At 25.3% G+C, this 16106-nt stretch overlaps 1 protein-coding gene across 1 annotated transcript in view; it reads left to right on the top strand.

Annotated features, from left to right (window-relative positions):
* The window catches only part of LOC141532557 (ras-specific guanine nucleotide-releasing factor 2), a 32553-nt gene extending 25674 nt beyond the window's left edge, over positions 1–6879 (top strand). The window contains exons 20-22 of the mRNA XM_074250952.1: positions 745–1027; positions 1250–1447; positions 6534–6879. Of these exons, the coding sequence (XP_074107053.1) occupies positions 745–1027; positions 1250–1447; positions 6534–6767 (715 nt within the window). The 3' untranslated portion in view covers positions 6768–6879. The remainder of the gene's footprint in view (positions 1–744; positions 1028–1249; positions 1448–6533) is intronic.
* Positions 6880–16106: the final 9227 nt, after the last annotated feature.

The following is a 16106-nucleotide window of genomic DNA, read 5'->3' as shown; positions in this document are numbered from 1 at the left end:
TTTTATATATAATATAATAAAAATTTTTTTCAAAAATATAAAAATTAAAATGGTTGACCTCACATGAAAAGAACAAGATGACACTGGATATCATCCCAGATTATACTAAGTAAAAAAAAATTTCAGATAGTAGCTGGTATTATCCAGATTACAGTGAGTATAACCCAGATTACAATTAGTATAATCTAGATATCACGCAGTATAATCTGGATTTTTCTAGGGACTATCTGAAATTTTTTTTCACCACAAATATCACTGAGTATAATCTGGGATAATATCCAGTGTCATCTTGTTCTTTCCGTGCACTTGTAAATATTTACCTTTTTTTCTTAAGTTGGGGTAGAATTTGTAACTCATAAAAAATTAAATTAAAAAAAATTTTTTTATTCAACCTTTTGAGATAGTCCACAGATTTTTAAAATAAATTGAATTTTACAGAAAATTTTTGATATTGTTTTAGAAACTGTAAGGTCTTCTTTAAAGTCAATTAAAAGTTATGAACGGAAAAAAAATTTTTCTGTTATGGCAATTTTAAAAAAAGTCCAAAAATGACATGCTTTTTTTTTTGTATTAGAGTGAAAGTTAATTTGAAAATTATCATACTTCTCAATTCTTAGATGTTTTTAAAAATTACCAGTCAAAAAAAAATTTTTTTTTTATTCCAAGCTATAAATTTTACCCCCAAGCTAAAAAAAATTTTTTTTACTCCCCCCTTTTAATAGTAATAGTAATTTAATGTTTCAGAGAATTTCTTGGACAAGCGTGGATGAAAGCAGATAAAACTGTTCGCGCACCTCATATAATATTGATGACCAAAAGGTTTAATGAAGTATCACAATTAGTTGTGTCGGAAATAATTCGAAGAACTAACTTGTCTGCTAGAGTCGCGGCCATTGAAAAATGGGCTGCGGTCGCTGATATTTGCCGGGTTTTGCATAATTATAACGGTGTATTACAAATTTGTGCTGCTTTTACAAACAGCAGTGTTTATAGATTGAAGAAAACTTGGGAAAAAGTTTCTAAAACGGTTAGTTCAATTTTTTTAAAGAAATTATACCTAACATTAATAACTCTAGAGACAATAATTAAGATCTATAAAAATTATTTATAAAAGCGGGAGATAAGAAAAAATATTTTTATTGATTCATGTTGTTGTTATTTTTTTATGCTATTGTTTTTAGATTATTTTTTTATAGTGTCGAAAGACAGTGTACAGTATGATATAATTTAAAATAATTGTTTTTTCTAGACAAAGCAGACGATCGAAAGATTGCAAAGTATTGTTTCATCTGACGGGCGCTTCAGAAACTTGAGAGATACATTACACCGTTGTGATCCTCCGTGTATTCCTTATTTAGGATTATATTTAACAGACTTGTCATTTATTGAAGAAGGCACTCCGAATTTTACAGATGAAGGACTTCTTAATTTTGCAAAAATGAGAATGGTAAGTATTTTTGTAGAAATATTTTTAAATTATCGAAAAAATTTATGATAAAAAAAAATTTACAACTTAAAAAATAAAAAATGAATTCTAAATTTTATAAAATAAAAATTTTTGGTAATAATTAAATTTTTTTCTTTTAATAAATAAATTGTTGACTGTTTGAATTTTTTAGTATTGATAAATTATCGCGTTACTGATGCCATAAGAGCGAATAATAAAAATTCAATTTTTTTTTTCCAACTCCAAAAAAAATGTTTAGTTTGGCGAAATTTTTTTTTTTGCATTTCTTCTTAACGTTTCATACAAAAATACGTTGATTCCTAAAAAAAAATTTTTTTATCGGTCCTTATGGCATTCGAGGTGGGTCTCGGGAGTCATAAGGGCGTATAAAAAATTTTTTTTTGGAAACCGACGTATTTTTTCTTGAAAATTGCAGAAATGCAAAAAAAAATTTTTTTTTCAAAATAAAAATTTTTTTACTTAAAAAAAAAAAGGAAGAATTTTTATTATTTGCCCTTCTCCATTTTTTTTTTCATTTCTACACATTTCTAAAAAAAAATATGCCGATTCTTGAAGAAAAATTTCTTATACGCCCTTATGGCTTTTCACTAGGACCTTTTGCCGATATACGTTCTTATGGCGTCTTGAACGCGTTATGACAGTCATCTTAATAAATTTGTCACGAGAGAAACGTTACTTTTCAAAAGTTTGAAATTTTCAAGCTGTGATAATAACTCGAATACGAAATAACTGAGTAATGCAGTTTGGTTATTGTTTAGTAATAAAACTTAATTCTGAGTTTATATTGAATCACCGACCTATATATATATATATATATATATATATATATATATATATATATATATATATATATATATATATATATATATACATATATGTTTAATTGACTAATGTGGTGAACTCGGAAACTATGTCAAATTAGTTAGGAATAAAACTTTAATTGACAATTTGAAATTGCATAACTTTGAAATTGGAGTTTCATTTTCTCAACATTCGTTAATTCATTTTATTTCTTATCAAATTCCAATTCACATAGTCAATAAATTTCGGTATAAATGAGATTAGGTTTATTATTTCTAATTTAAATCACCCTTTATTGATTATTGGTTATAAATTATAAATAATTGTATTTCATACATTGATCGATATAAAATTCAATTTAATAGTAATTCAAGTTTAAATTTATCATGTGTCTGCCTATAGCAGAAATTATTTGGTCATTTTTGCTGAAAGTATCGATACTAGTAAATCAGAATATTGCCTTTCTTCATATTGATATTTTTATAGCGTTAAAAAGTTATTAAAAATAAATTTCAGTAATATATTTAAAATTTATTGGTAACCATTGGTCTATTAACTTCCTGCATTTTTATTCCTCAATTTTGGTCGCGTCACAGGAAATTACTGCAATGTTAATTTTTTTGGAGTATTGCCAAGTATGTTTTTATTTGTACCTGGAAAATTTTATTAGTCAATCAAAAACCACATTTTATTATGCAAATAAAACTTTGCGAGCTTATAGTGAATGAGCTCTCAGTTGATTACCGTCATATTTTTTATTTCCACACAAATATTAAAAAATTTTAAACCTGCAAATTTCGAACTTCAAGAGAAGAAATGTCTTAAATAAAAATAAAAAAACATCATATTCGTTTATTGGTTTTTTTTTTTTTTTTTTTTTTTTTTAAGGAACGCATCTGCAAAGATATCTTCTAAAAAACTTGATACCAATCTCAAACACAGATTATGACTTCACAGATTTCCAATAATAAAAACTTTTCATTATTCAAATTTCTGATACATAGAATATCTTTAACTCATACATTCTTTTAAAAACGATACTTGAAAAACAAAAAGAGATAACGCGCTACTCGTGTAAAAAAAATCGTCTTTAAATTGTCGTTTGTTTAAGATCTTAATAACATTACACAAACCAAGACTATTTTAAGACTTTTTTAAGACGCTAAAAAAAAAAAAATTCCGAGAGCTGATTTTTGAAATTTGACTCTTGAATTTGTTATGAAAATTTATTTCTAGACGATTTTACGACTTTCTAACCGCTACATTTTTGAGTACGCTCTTTTTAAATTGAATTTAAAATTGTTGAAAACTTATTATCGGAAAATTTTAAAACTTTTTTAAGACGCTCCGTTTTATTGTCCCGGGGTTCTGTCAATGTTGACTCATCTTAAAATAGTCACGAAAAATTAAAAAAAAATTTTTTAAGATTTTTTTAAGACGATTTTTAAATTATTTTAAGACTATTTCAAGACTTTCCATAATAATTTTCCGGAGCTGTCGCTGTGACATCGTCTTATTTTCATAACAAATTTTAAAAATCTGCTCTAGGAATTTTTTTTTTGGCGTCTTAAAAAAGTCATAAAATAGTCTTTTTTTTTTTACGTTTAAGATCTTAAACAAACGACAATTTTAAGACAATTTTTTTTACACGGGTATGAATAAGCTAGAAGTGGCAAAACCGTCAAAGTTTAAGAGTTCAAAACTTAAAAAATTCAGTGGTGTTTATTTTTTTGACACTATTCGCCCTAATATATTTTTTTTATGTCTCGTAAGCTTTTTTTAAAGTCAAAATTTATAAAACATAAATTGACATCACACTTTAGAGAGGCAAAAAATTTCAGAAATTTGTGACCTCAGATTTTAAAAATTCAGTTTTTATTTCAGAAAATTTAACCAATAAAATTATTTTCTAGCTTTTGGCGAGTCTTAAAAAAAGTACAGACTGATTTTTACGAAAATAATTTTATGTATTCGATGGTATTGGATGAAATTTATGGACCATGCTTGAAAAAAAGACAATGAATTATTTATTTAATGCAACTGTCATTTATTAGTTTATATAATCAATAAAATTTCTTTTAAGGTCATACGATCGGTTGGAGAGTTACTGATTGGAATTTAATTAAATTTAGCATATTGGTAGATTCTTGTAGAGTAATGAACCACCTTAAATTCTAAAGAATTACGAAGAATCGAAAAAAGTAATTAATATTAAACTTTTCTTGTCTTTAATATTAGATTTTATAGGAAATTATAGTTGTTTTATTTCTCAAAAAGTGCCGATTAGATTTCAATAATAATTCAAGTATTCAATGAAAAATATATATCTAATATTTTGTAAAATTTAAAGTACTGATTCAGAGCATGTGATTGTAATAATTAATTAAAAAAACTATAGAAAATTATTTCTGTCTCTTTTTAATTAGTGCTCTTTTATGTACGTGAATCTGCTTACATAAATCAAAAGAGAATTTATATTTGATTCTTGCAGTATTAACAGAATTCCCTTAATAATACTGGATTGCCATTGATTTCTTGCTAGAAATTATTTTACCCGACAGCCGTGATTGATTAATGTCAATCATAAAATAATTCTTAACCAAGTCATGATTAGTATTTCACTGATTACTCAGTTATAATTAATAGTTCATCCATATTTTTTGATAACTTTATAAAATTGTTAATATTTTCATCATTATTTAAAATTAATCATTCTTCTCAATACAGAGAAAAAATAAAAATCGTGTTCATTTTTATTATTATATTATAATCGATCAATTCTTTAGACAAGACGGAATTCTTCGGACGTTTTTGTGTCAAGAATGTAAATTCTTAATAGAAGTATTTTTTTTTTTCAGTGTACGCTGAGAGAGAAAATAAAATTATTGTCATTCGTGAAAATAGGATTTTTTTGCTCAAAAAATGATTGAAAGGAATGATTTTAATTTATTAATTTTTTGACACAGAAACAAACAAATGGCTTTGTTTAAATAAAAAAAAAAATTACTATGATTAATTTGACCAATTCTTCAAACAAAAAAGCATATTTTCAATAATTATCAAGAGTATATGATCTGACACTAAGAGAAAAAAATTCTTTTTAGAAAAATGAGCAAAAAGGAAAAATGTTATAAACAGTTATAAGTGTCGCTTAATTTAAAACGATAAAAATTGTAGTTTGAAATTACATTTTCATAAATTCAATTTTGAATGTTAATTTTTCTGTAAAAATTACAGCTTTCAATGTAAAAAATTACAATTTGAAACTGTAATATTTCTTTTTTTCTTTTTTACGTGTTGTGAAAAAAGTTAATTTGTTGAAAATTTCAACAATTCCATTTCTGATTATACCATTGGTAATTTTTTTTAAATAAATTTTTTCTCTCAGTGTATGTCAAAATAATTTTCTTAATTAGAGTATTTTTTTTCTCTCAGTCCAGTGATCTGTAAAAATAATCTCACCCGGAAAAAAGTAAACTGTAATAAATAATAGTTTATTTATAATAAGCAATGATCAACTGCTAAAATTTACCATTTCAAACAGTAAAATTGTGATTTAAATAATCACTATGTAATATTTATCATTTAAATGCTACAATTTATTCTTTACATGGAAGAAAATACTATTTCAAACAGTAATATTTGCTATATGAATGTCGAAAATGGTAAAATATAATAATTAAGAATTTTGACTTTGATATTTTTCATTTCGTACCTAAAATTAATCGCATATGTAAAAAGTATAAAATACAGTTACTAAATTTTTAATACAAGCAACGTCAATATTTACAAAGTAAAATGGTAAATTTTAAACGCAACACTAAAAATAAAACTATAATTATTGACTTGCTTGGACTGGTAAGATATATATTTTAAGAGTAGAATTTTTACTGTTTCAAATGTTAAATTCTCCCAAAGTGAGACCCCCTTCTCCTCATCTGAGTTCCCGTTCTCCTCACAGTATGGAATCTATATTAAAACTGCAATTTTTACTGTTTGATACTGTAATTTTTTAAAATGAGAGCGTCGTTATTTACTATAGTGACAGATACTAACCACTTATTTTCGATATTAAATTATAAATTGTGGCTTTTACATTTTCTCCATTAATTTTTGTAATATTTATATTTTTGCCGACCCCGATGTCCGATTTAATGTTTAAAACTATAAAAATTAATCAGATTCCGAGTGAATTTTACAGTTCACTTTTTTCCGTGCATAATTTATTAATGCAATAATTACTGTATGGTCGGTAAATTTGTAGATCGCCCATGTGATACGTGAAATTCGACATTTTCAACAGACGCCCTACAAAATAGAGCTGATAACAAAAGTAACAAATTATTTACTCGACACGACATTACTTCTTGAAGAAGATGATCTATATCGCATGTCCTTGGAAATAGAGCCGAGAACATCCAGACTCAGTAATGCAACTTTTATTAGTACCCCTTCTACTACCAGCGTTATTCACAACAATCAAACTTCAACAAAATAAATCAGATCGTGCATATATTATACTTTATTTTTTACAATCTCTATAAATATAAATATAAAAAGTTAATAATATACAATCTTGAAAGTACAACAATTTATAAGAATTCGCCTACTTTTACAAGCTTTTAAACACTCGTTTCCATATCTCCTGTTATATTATTATATTTCTATATATATATATATATATATATATATATATATATATATATATATATATATATATATATATATATATTGATGCTATATGTAACATGTAATTGTCAATTGTCAATTGTCATTATTTATTTCTTTGTTACACGCAATCATAATCGTACAGACTAACAGACATTATCTGTGATTTTTAACATATTTTAGCTTTAAAGTTTTATGTATAATTGTTGACGATAAATCTTTAATAACAAAAGTTATCAATTTACTATTAAATATACTAATACTATTATTAATTATTGATTAATATAAAACAAAAGTTAAACTGCAGCATGAAATTAAAAAAAAAAAATACAGAGATTCTTAATCTTTAAAATTTATTCACCATTTCGATCAAGTTTTTAAATACTCACATAATTAGACTGTGTTGTTTGTGACTGATTACGCTGTTGAAAAATTTTATAAAATTTCAAGCGCATTGTTACATTTGGTTCCTTGTTATAATTAGGTCGTTTATCTACATTGAAAAATTGTATCCGTAAACGTTCTAAAAATGTTCAGTAGAGACACAGAAAAAAATTTTGAAGAAAATCATTTTGAAGAATTTTCATTTTGATTTGAGACCATTAAATTTTTCAATATTATTTTTTTTATTCAGTTGTTAAATTTTTTTTTTTTTTAATTATTATTGACTATTGCTCAAAAAATAAACAAACTTAAACATTTTTAAAGTTTTCTATTTTTTGCTACTTTACGAGGTTCTCTTTAAGTAATTTTTTATTTATATCACGATAGAATTACCCGGGTCTAAAGTTTTCACATTACGTAAAAAAGTATAAGTAACTTGATAGAAGATCCCATCGTATAAAAAATGGCCTCTGGGGAAAATCAATAGAATTCAAAATTTAAAAAGTTTCAAAGACTAAAAAAATAATTTTGATGTTAAAAAAACAATTTTTAAAAAACTGTATTTGAATTTTTGTTAAAATTTAAGAGGGAACAAGAAGTGATTTTCGGGAATTTTTTGATAGGGAAAATAAAGGAATTTGGGGATCGGATTTTTTTATTTTATTAAGGGTACATTAAAGATTATTGCCCTAAATTTTTATTAAAAAGTATTTAATTATTACAAAGTTATTAACAATCTCGTAGAGCACTAGAAAAAATTTCCCCCTCCATGGTCGGTTTGATTTTTATTTTTAAAATTTTTTTAGCCGGGTTAAAACATGGAGGGGGAAATTTTTTTTTCCACCTCTTTTTTTCGATCGTCACAGTGGTGTTCTCCTTTAAAAATTTAAAGAAACTTTTATACTATACTCGTTACAAAAACGATTGCTGCAACACAGTCTAATTTTATAATAAATAACCGTGTGATATAAAAGTTTAAAAATTTTTTGGTGATAGAATTTTTTTATAAATTTACTTCAAGAAAGTCAATTTAGAAAATTTTTTTCTAATTAAAATTTCGTTCGATTAAATAAATTTAATTTTTTTTTACTTTTTAAGAATCAAAATTTTAAAATCGCAAATAGAAAATTTTCAAAATTGTGTGATTTTTTTGAATCAGCTTGAAGATGTTCAAAATCAAATTTTGAATTAAAAAAAAAAGTTTTAAACATTTTGCAAACTAAAAGTTTGATTATTTTATGTGCTTAGAAAATTTAATATTTTTTTATTACAAAATATAAAATAATTCCCGAATTTTTAACATTCTTTGCTACAAGCGATAAAATTTTTTTGAGCTTTTTTCACACGGATAAAATTTTTTTAAACAAATAATTATACATTGCTCAAACGATTCTATGTATATATTTTTATCGATTGACAATCAAAGTTCACTTTGAAACAAATATAAATAGCTATAGCTGAAAAAATTTTAAATAAAAAAAAAATATATAAAAGTAAAAAAATAATTATTCCTTTTAAAAAACTGTTGATGCATTATATAAATTTATATTATCTGTTGATCTTGATAAAAATAAATATCTATTAAATACATATTATTCGCCTGTATATACATTAAAAAAAGTTCTATTTAAATATCAAATGATGTCATTAATCATTAAAAAATCTATTAAACGATGTTTATAAAATAATAATCAAATTGTTTGAGTGTTTAGATTGGAAGTACTGTATTAAAGTTACTAGGAGTAATTATAACTATTCTTATTTTTATGATTACTTCAATGGGATTATAAAGATGAGAAAAAATTAAAAAAAATGAATATTGTAAGCTGCCATATATGTGTATAAATATTCAAGAGTTATGTCTTTATCCAAATAATGTAACTATCACTAATTTATACAATATAAAAAAAAAAAACTAATAATTTATTTTTGCTATTGCATAACTTTTCTATTAGATTTTTTTTTATAATCAATACGTTTTTAAAATGTGTGGAATACTTACGGGAACGTACGTATGTTTGAATTTGGGAATATGAAGAAATTACTATTGTCTTTATTAAAATTGTTAAGGATAATTATATAACGATAGTAAAAAGTGTGCGTGCATTGTAATTATTTGCCTGGTCATTGTTATCGTTATTATTAGAAATTAATTTCATTGTTAATATATTTATTACGTATCGGCATAATTAATTATCATTTAAAATGATCGTTCCATTGTTGGGTTACAAATATGGTCGGTGAATATATTTTACTTTAACATAAAAAGTAAATGTTTTCATTAAATACCGAAAAATAAAGAGTGGTGATCATTATTGTATTGTGATGAAATTTAAATATACTCATAGGATAGTTTAATTATTATTTAACTACTTCAAGTTATGTTTACCCGATTTTATTAGTAATTAAATAGTATTATTAAAATTTTTCAGTTGTTTAATGTCCATTTGTTCATTATATCGGAGAAAGTCTGAAAATTTTGTGGTATTTACTTTCAGGTTGTAGTGTAATTTTAAATATCTGCATTGAAGAAATTATTTTTAAAATCAATGGTTGTAGTTATTTTTAAGGCCAACAATACTGTCAGAAATTATTAGCTGAGATATTTTTTTTTTTCATTTAAGAGACGCATTTTATTGATACTTAAATGACATATCCTGTCACGGTTGCAGTGATAGATATAACAGAAGTTGACAGTTGTCAGCGAAACCTCGACCGAGTTATTTCAAAAGAAAAAATAAAATTAATAACCATAATTTATGAGTGTAGTCACCGACACGGATAAACAAAAAATAGAATGAGTTTAATAACGAGTTTTAAAATAAAGTCATTTAAATCAATTGAGCTTTTGGTATATTTTTTGTAACACGAACGGGACAACTGACAAAATAGTAACGTATGTAATGCACAAGTGAGTGTAAGAAGAAGTTAAATGTTTTTAAAATATCGTAGATTGGTTAATAATTAAATTAATCTAAATAGTGACAATGCCAAGAGATCCGTCAAGAGATAAATTCGCTCTGTTTCTTTTGTTCTATTTACTTTTATCTTCCCCAGTCTCTCAGATGTCTAATTAAATCTATAGCTTGAATAATTTCTGACCGAGTATTAGCTTAATTATTCTTTGAATACTGCTGGAGAAAACTATGTTAATAAAGAAACTAATAGAAGTAATCAGGTTAAATAAAAACATTCTAACCACAGTTTTTTTTACCAATGCCTTCGCTGCCAGCTGGCCAACTTCTACTTTTTTCACTATATTCATCAAATTTATAAATTTCCACTCTTCTAAAATAAAATCCAGATACAATTATTTTCTTCAATCAATAGAAAGCTCCTCTTCATAAATTAATTTATTATTTGTTTCTTAAATGACATTAATATCAACTTAATTATTAAATCAGACCAAATTTATATCGGTGCCGTCTCTTGACTCATATCACTTAAATTATTTATTAAAATAATAATCATTTCTGATAATTAAATTTATCATAAATATAATATTTATTATCAAGTCACTTACAGGTCAAATTTTATTTATAATTACCTCCAAATGTGTATTATAATGAGCTGTGGATGTGTATGTATGTCGATAAAGTGAATGAATATTTATTACATAAAATACACACGAAACGATTTTTAGCAGATCCGTTAAATCGTTGTGGGTGACATAGTTAAATAATTATTCGTTGCACATTTAACGATTTAAAAATATGTTATCAAATATATAAATAAAATAGGTGCAATTAAAAATAAATTAAACCTCTGAAATATCTAAATTTAAATAGTTCGCCATTTAAAATCTATATGTGTGGCTGAACACAAAACATTAAACGTCAATTCAAATAAAATCACATGTGCATTGTAATTATAAATTATTATTATTCTTATTATTATTGTTAATCAATAAACACAGAAAGTTTAACAAGTAATATTTTGAAACATACTCAATTATTGTACATTTATTTCAATGAGCGATTAAACAATCGTTCATTTTTTTATTTTTTATTTTTAATAAATGACAACTTTTAATTAATTAATTATTTTATTTTCATCTAAATATGTCAATTTTTATTATGATTAATTTTTTTATTTTACTTCGTGATCTAATCAGTTTATTTTAGAAAATTGTAGATCTTATTGATAATAACATTGTTAAAATATTGTAATTAAAATAAAAAATCTATGAAAAAAAAATATTGTTCTTCATTACTCACCTTTCTTCATTGTAAAAACTAAAAAACCTATTGAAGTTTATTTAAAACAAATTTTTAATTAATTAATTAAAATAAAAAACAGAAATTTTTATCGAGAAAAAAAATTTTCATTTTTTCAATTTATGGTAATAAAAAAATTCAGATTGTTTAAATTATTCGCATAAGAAAAAGTATTTTAAATTAGGTAAGAAAAATTTATTGGAAAGAAATTAAAATCGTCCGAGGTCAGACTTGAATTGAACCTTTCTGATCATAAATTCTCTTACTCCCACCACTAGTTGAAAAAATGGTCGGGGCTTCAGCCAAGAAAACTTTCTTAGTAATCAATCGAATATCAGAGGGTTTTTGTTGGAATTTTTATTTATTAAGAATAAATTTATTTACTAAGAAATGCCATTCGGCCACACCCGAAATGGATAGGTAGATTTCTTGTTTAAATATTAACAAAAATACTATTTAAAAAATAAGAATTGTAATATTAGGAAGTTATTTGACGATAAAGCTAAAAATTATTTTTTTTAACTTTCCTAACTACGAAACAAATTGAAGAAAGGATCACAAGGCAACGAATAATAGCTCAAATTAAAGATAATTATGTGAATTTTAACATAAATTTGATAGATTAAAGCTATTTTTTACGGCTTAAAAATTATTTGAAGAAAAATGGCCAAATTACATTCATTGAGAAATTTTTAAAATCATGGAATGAATTTTAAAAATCATCAAAACTAGAGAAATAATAGTTTAAATTGAAGATAATTAAATGAAGATTAAGATAAATTTGATAGATTTTGTCTATATTTTACATCTGGAAAATTATTTTCATAAAACATTCAAAATTCAAAATTTTTTGAAAATGAAAAAAATTTCCAAAGACCCAAAACTCATAAGCTAACCAGCCGATTTTGATGATCTTCGAACTTAATCTTGGCATTGATCCACAGAATGAGCCTACAAAATTTCATAAAGATTGGTTGAGAACTGTGGGCATAATTCTGCTGACATGGCGCGTTGTATCAAATATATATCGCGTTACAGAAATTTTTTACCAAAAATTTTTTTCAGGAAATAACGTATTTTTACTTGAAATGTGCAGAAATGATGAAAAATTTTTTAAATTAAATAAAGAAGTTATTACAAATTTCAAATTCCAAAAATTTTGATGAAAGTTAATTTCAAATTTGATGTCATCAGTAACGCGATATATATCCATTAGGGTGTGCCAAAATGTAACTTCCGTGAAGAATCTTTTAAAATTAGAATTTTGAGTTCCGCTTTTAACAGGGGATGTGTTTGGGCATTTCCTGAGATATTTTGAGGTGAGACGATAAATTTGATTTTCATAGAATTTTTAACAGGAGCTTAGTTTGGACATTTCCGCTGAAAATTCAAAATTCGGCGGGAAGTGCCAAATTGAATCTTCTGTTAAAAATTTTGTGAAAATCAAGTAAATCTTCTTACCCCGAAATATTTCAGGAAATGCCTAAACACAGCTGCTGGTAAAAGCGGAATTAAAAATTCCAATTTTAAAAGGTTCTTCACGGAAATTACATTTTGGCACACCCTAATATCCATACATAAATTTTTGAGCCAAGACCATTTTTCGACATTACTTTACTCGACGAAATAAAACATATTATGACAAAATTTGCTTAAAATTACGACATGAGACCGGCTACAATCGATAGATTTCTGAAAAAATCTAAAATATTCTAAAATAAAAATCAAAATTTCAATAATGTGACTTTTAAAAATCAAAAACAACGTAAATGTGATCATGATTACAAATTAATTATTTAATTGATAATTCAAAAGTAAATTTAATTAAATCGTCGAAAACATTCAAAACGAAGTAGTATTGTTGACAGTTAATTGAAAATGTACCGTATATAGCATCGCGTATATATGCAGTCCTCTCGATAAATGAAGGTGCATTATATCGACTAAAAAGTTATTCAAATAAGCGATTTATTTAATATTTATAAATAAATTCTCGAGTTATTTGATTACTCAAGTTCTGTTGCATTATTTGAATATTTGTTATCAGTCATCAATTATCGATAGTTATTTTTATATTGAAAGGTTAAATTGAAAACATTTTCGCTTTTTATTGAGCGTGAACTATTAGAATAGCGATCATATTAATAATAATAATAATAATAAAACGTAAACTTATCTTTGAAATGCAGAAATGAAATGAGAAAAATATTTCTCATTACTCATTATAAATGTAAAAAAAATAAATCTAAAATAATATAATATTAAATATTTAATGATAATAATAATTTCAAGCGCATAGAAGTGTGAGATGTAAATTGGACTGGAATATACTTATAATGCTGGTGTGAATATTAATATTCAACAATAAAGTTCTATATTAATTATAATTATACGGTACAGTTATCATCGGCTGCTTATACTTAGACTCTTACTACTGCGCTAATTATAGCATACTTGCTTATTCTCTCTTTGTGTCATACCAAATGCGTCATAGATGCTTTGTAAATAAAATCGATGTTACTAACAACCAGTCTTAGTCATTGCCAATCAAGGATAAACTTTAGAGTAACTGCCCAGCGGAGCGGGCGGGTAACAGCTAGTATTGAATAAATACATACAAAAACCATGTTAAAAGGGCGCAACACGATTACCCGCGTTTGTGTTGGCCTATTACTGAGTTTAACAACTCAGATTTAAACAAACTAATATCGAATAAACACACACAAAAACGTTACAATAAATTTATAATTATTTGTTGGTACTTATTATTTTAATTCCTTACTTTGAAAATATTAATGTTATTTTACTCGTGTAATTTTAATGTTATGTGTGTGTTTATCTTTGTTATTTACAGTTTTATTAATTAATTCTGTCTGTTTGGTATAAATTGTCGAGGATATTTTGTCGGAGGATCAATTATCATGGAACCGGTCTAGCGGCCTAAAATTTAAGCTATTTTAAAAAATTTTATTTCTATATAAAAGTAATGACTAATGCTTTCAAATTTTTTTTTTTATATTTATTCTATTACTCTTGATGATTCTTATTCATGATTTAAAATAAATGAAGAAAAATTTTTCTCGGGAACTTGAACAACAAAAACTAAAATGTTACATTTTCAAAAATATCTCAACGTTTCATAAACCAATAAAATTGTTAAAATGAGAGTTTTTCATATATTCTATAATCTATGCTGGTCATAAACGCATCTACAAATAATAAAAACATCAAAGTTAGCTATTGATTCGAACAAAGAAACCTTGATTACCTTAACTACGTTCCTAATATCCATAAAACAAGGAGAATAAAGAGGAATAACATTTTATACTACTGTACAAAACAACGTTGATACAATTAGAGTCCCAATTTTCAATAAATATTCTAGTCAGAGCGCATTACCTTTCTTTCTCCCACATATATATTTATCTCTATCCCTACAACAGTAAAATAAATCAAATAAAAGAAGCCAGCAGAGATGATGAACGATTTTTCGCAATAATCATGGAATTAAAAAGTTTTTCACAAACTTGCGTGAAAAGAATGAAATAAATGATCTATATATCTATATTCTATAGATTGGAGCGCGTTTCACAGTCTATAACGAAGACACGTGCAATTGACTTGACTTGTGCAAGAAAGATTGCTGATCACAGAGGAAAAAAGTTTTACTTTCAACTTAACTTTTCCCTTTATTTAATCTTCTTTTTTTTAACTTTTTTTTTTTTCCATACATGCCTTTCATATATATCTATATAATTCAGGAGATGTTATAAGCCGCGCGATGTATTGAAGTCAATGAAGCGACGAAGCAAGAATTAACGAGCAAAGTTCCTTCAACTACTGGCCCTGATGCTCACTAGAGTCTGTACCCTCTTCTTTATTCTTTACTGACAATTCTCATTCTTTTTTATATTTATTTTCATTTAAATGCGAGAACGAATGAAAGAAAATGAAACTTTTGAAATCACGAGCGAATAGTCAACCTTTTTCATCATCAATTTCATCAGCAACATCATTATTATTATTAATCCCGGCATCACATAGTGATATTTCTCGTCGACGTTGTCATCTATGGAATTCCGTTGGGATATTTTTTATCGTCGTTTCGCGACCTACTAATCCATCACACCGTAAGATACGAGGTCATATGCCGATGAAAAAAGCACCTGCAAGTAGGTGAAAACATATACAATGTATAGTACATACTCTATGTATATTTATAAACGTCAACAGTATTATATAATGTGAATATGTATTTTATGGATGCATGAGGATTTTAAATTAAAACTCGAGCTTCTATGGTAAATAAATTTTATCTATATATGTATTATATATTATATTAAACTACATGTACCCTATATCTATATTTAGCGGGGTTTCTTTTACCTTTGGAAAATTTTATTTTATTATTGTGTGACATACATACGACAAAGTTATTTTTATATTTAATTATGTATGTTCGGAATTTTAACAATGCATAGATTATCGAATGAAGCTACGAGATTTATTCGGTAGATTTTATTTTATCTGTTATTACAGTTCACTTATATTATGAAATTATACAATTA

The sequence above is a fragment of the Cotesia typhae genome, unplaced genomic scaffold (genome assembly GCF_013202065.1).
Source record: "Cotesia typhae breed Kobodo isofemale line unplaced genomic scaffold, CoteBio_Ctyphae contig_65, whole genome shotgun sequence".
In the NCBI taxonomy this organism is placed as follows: domain Eukaryota; kingdom Metazoa; phylum Arthropoda; class Insecta; order Hymenoptera; family Braconidae; genus Cotesia; species Cotesia typhae.
This window is presented reverse-complemented; position numbering and strand designations above follow the sequence as displayed.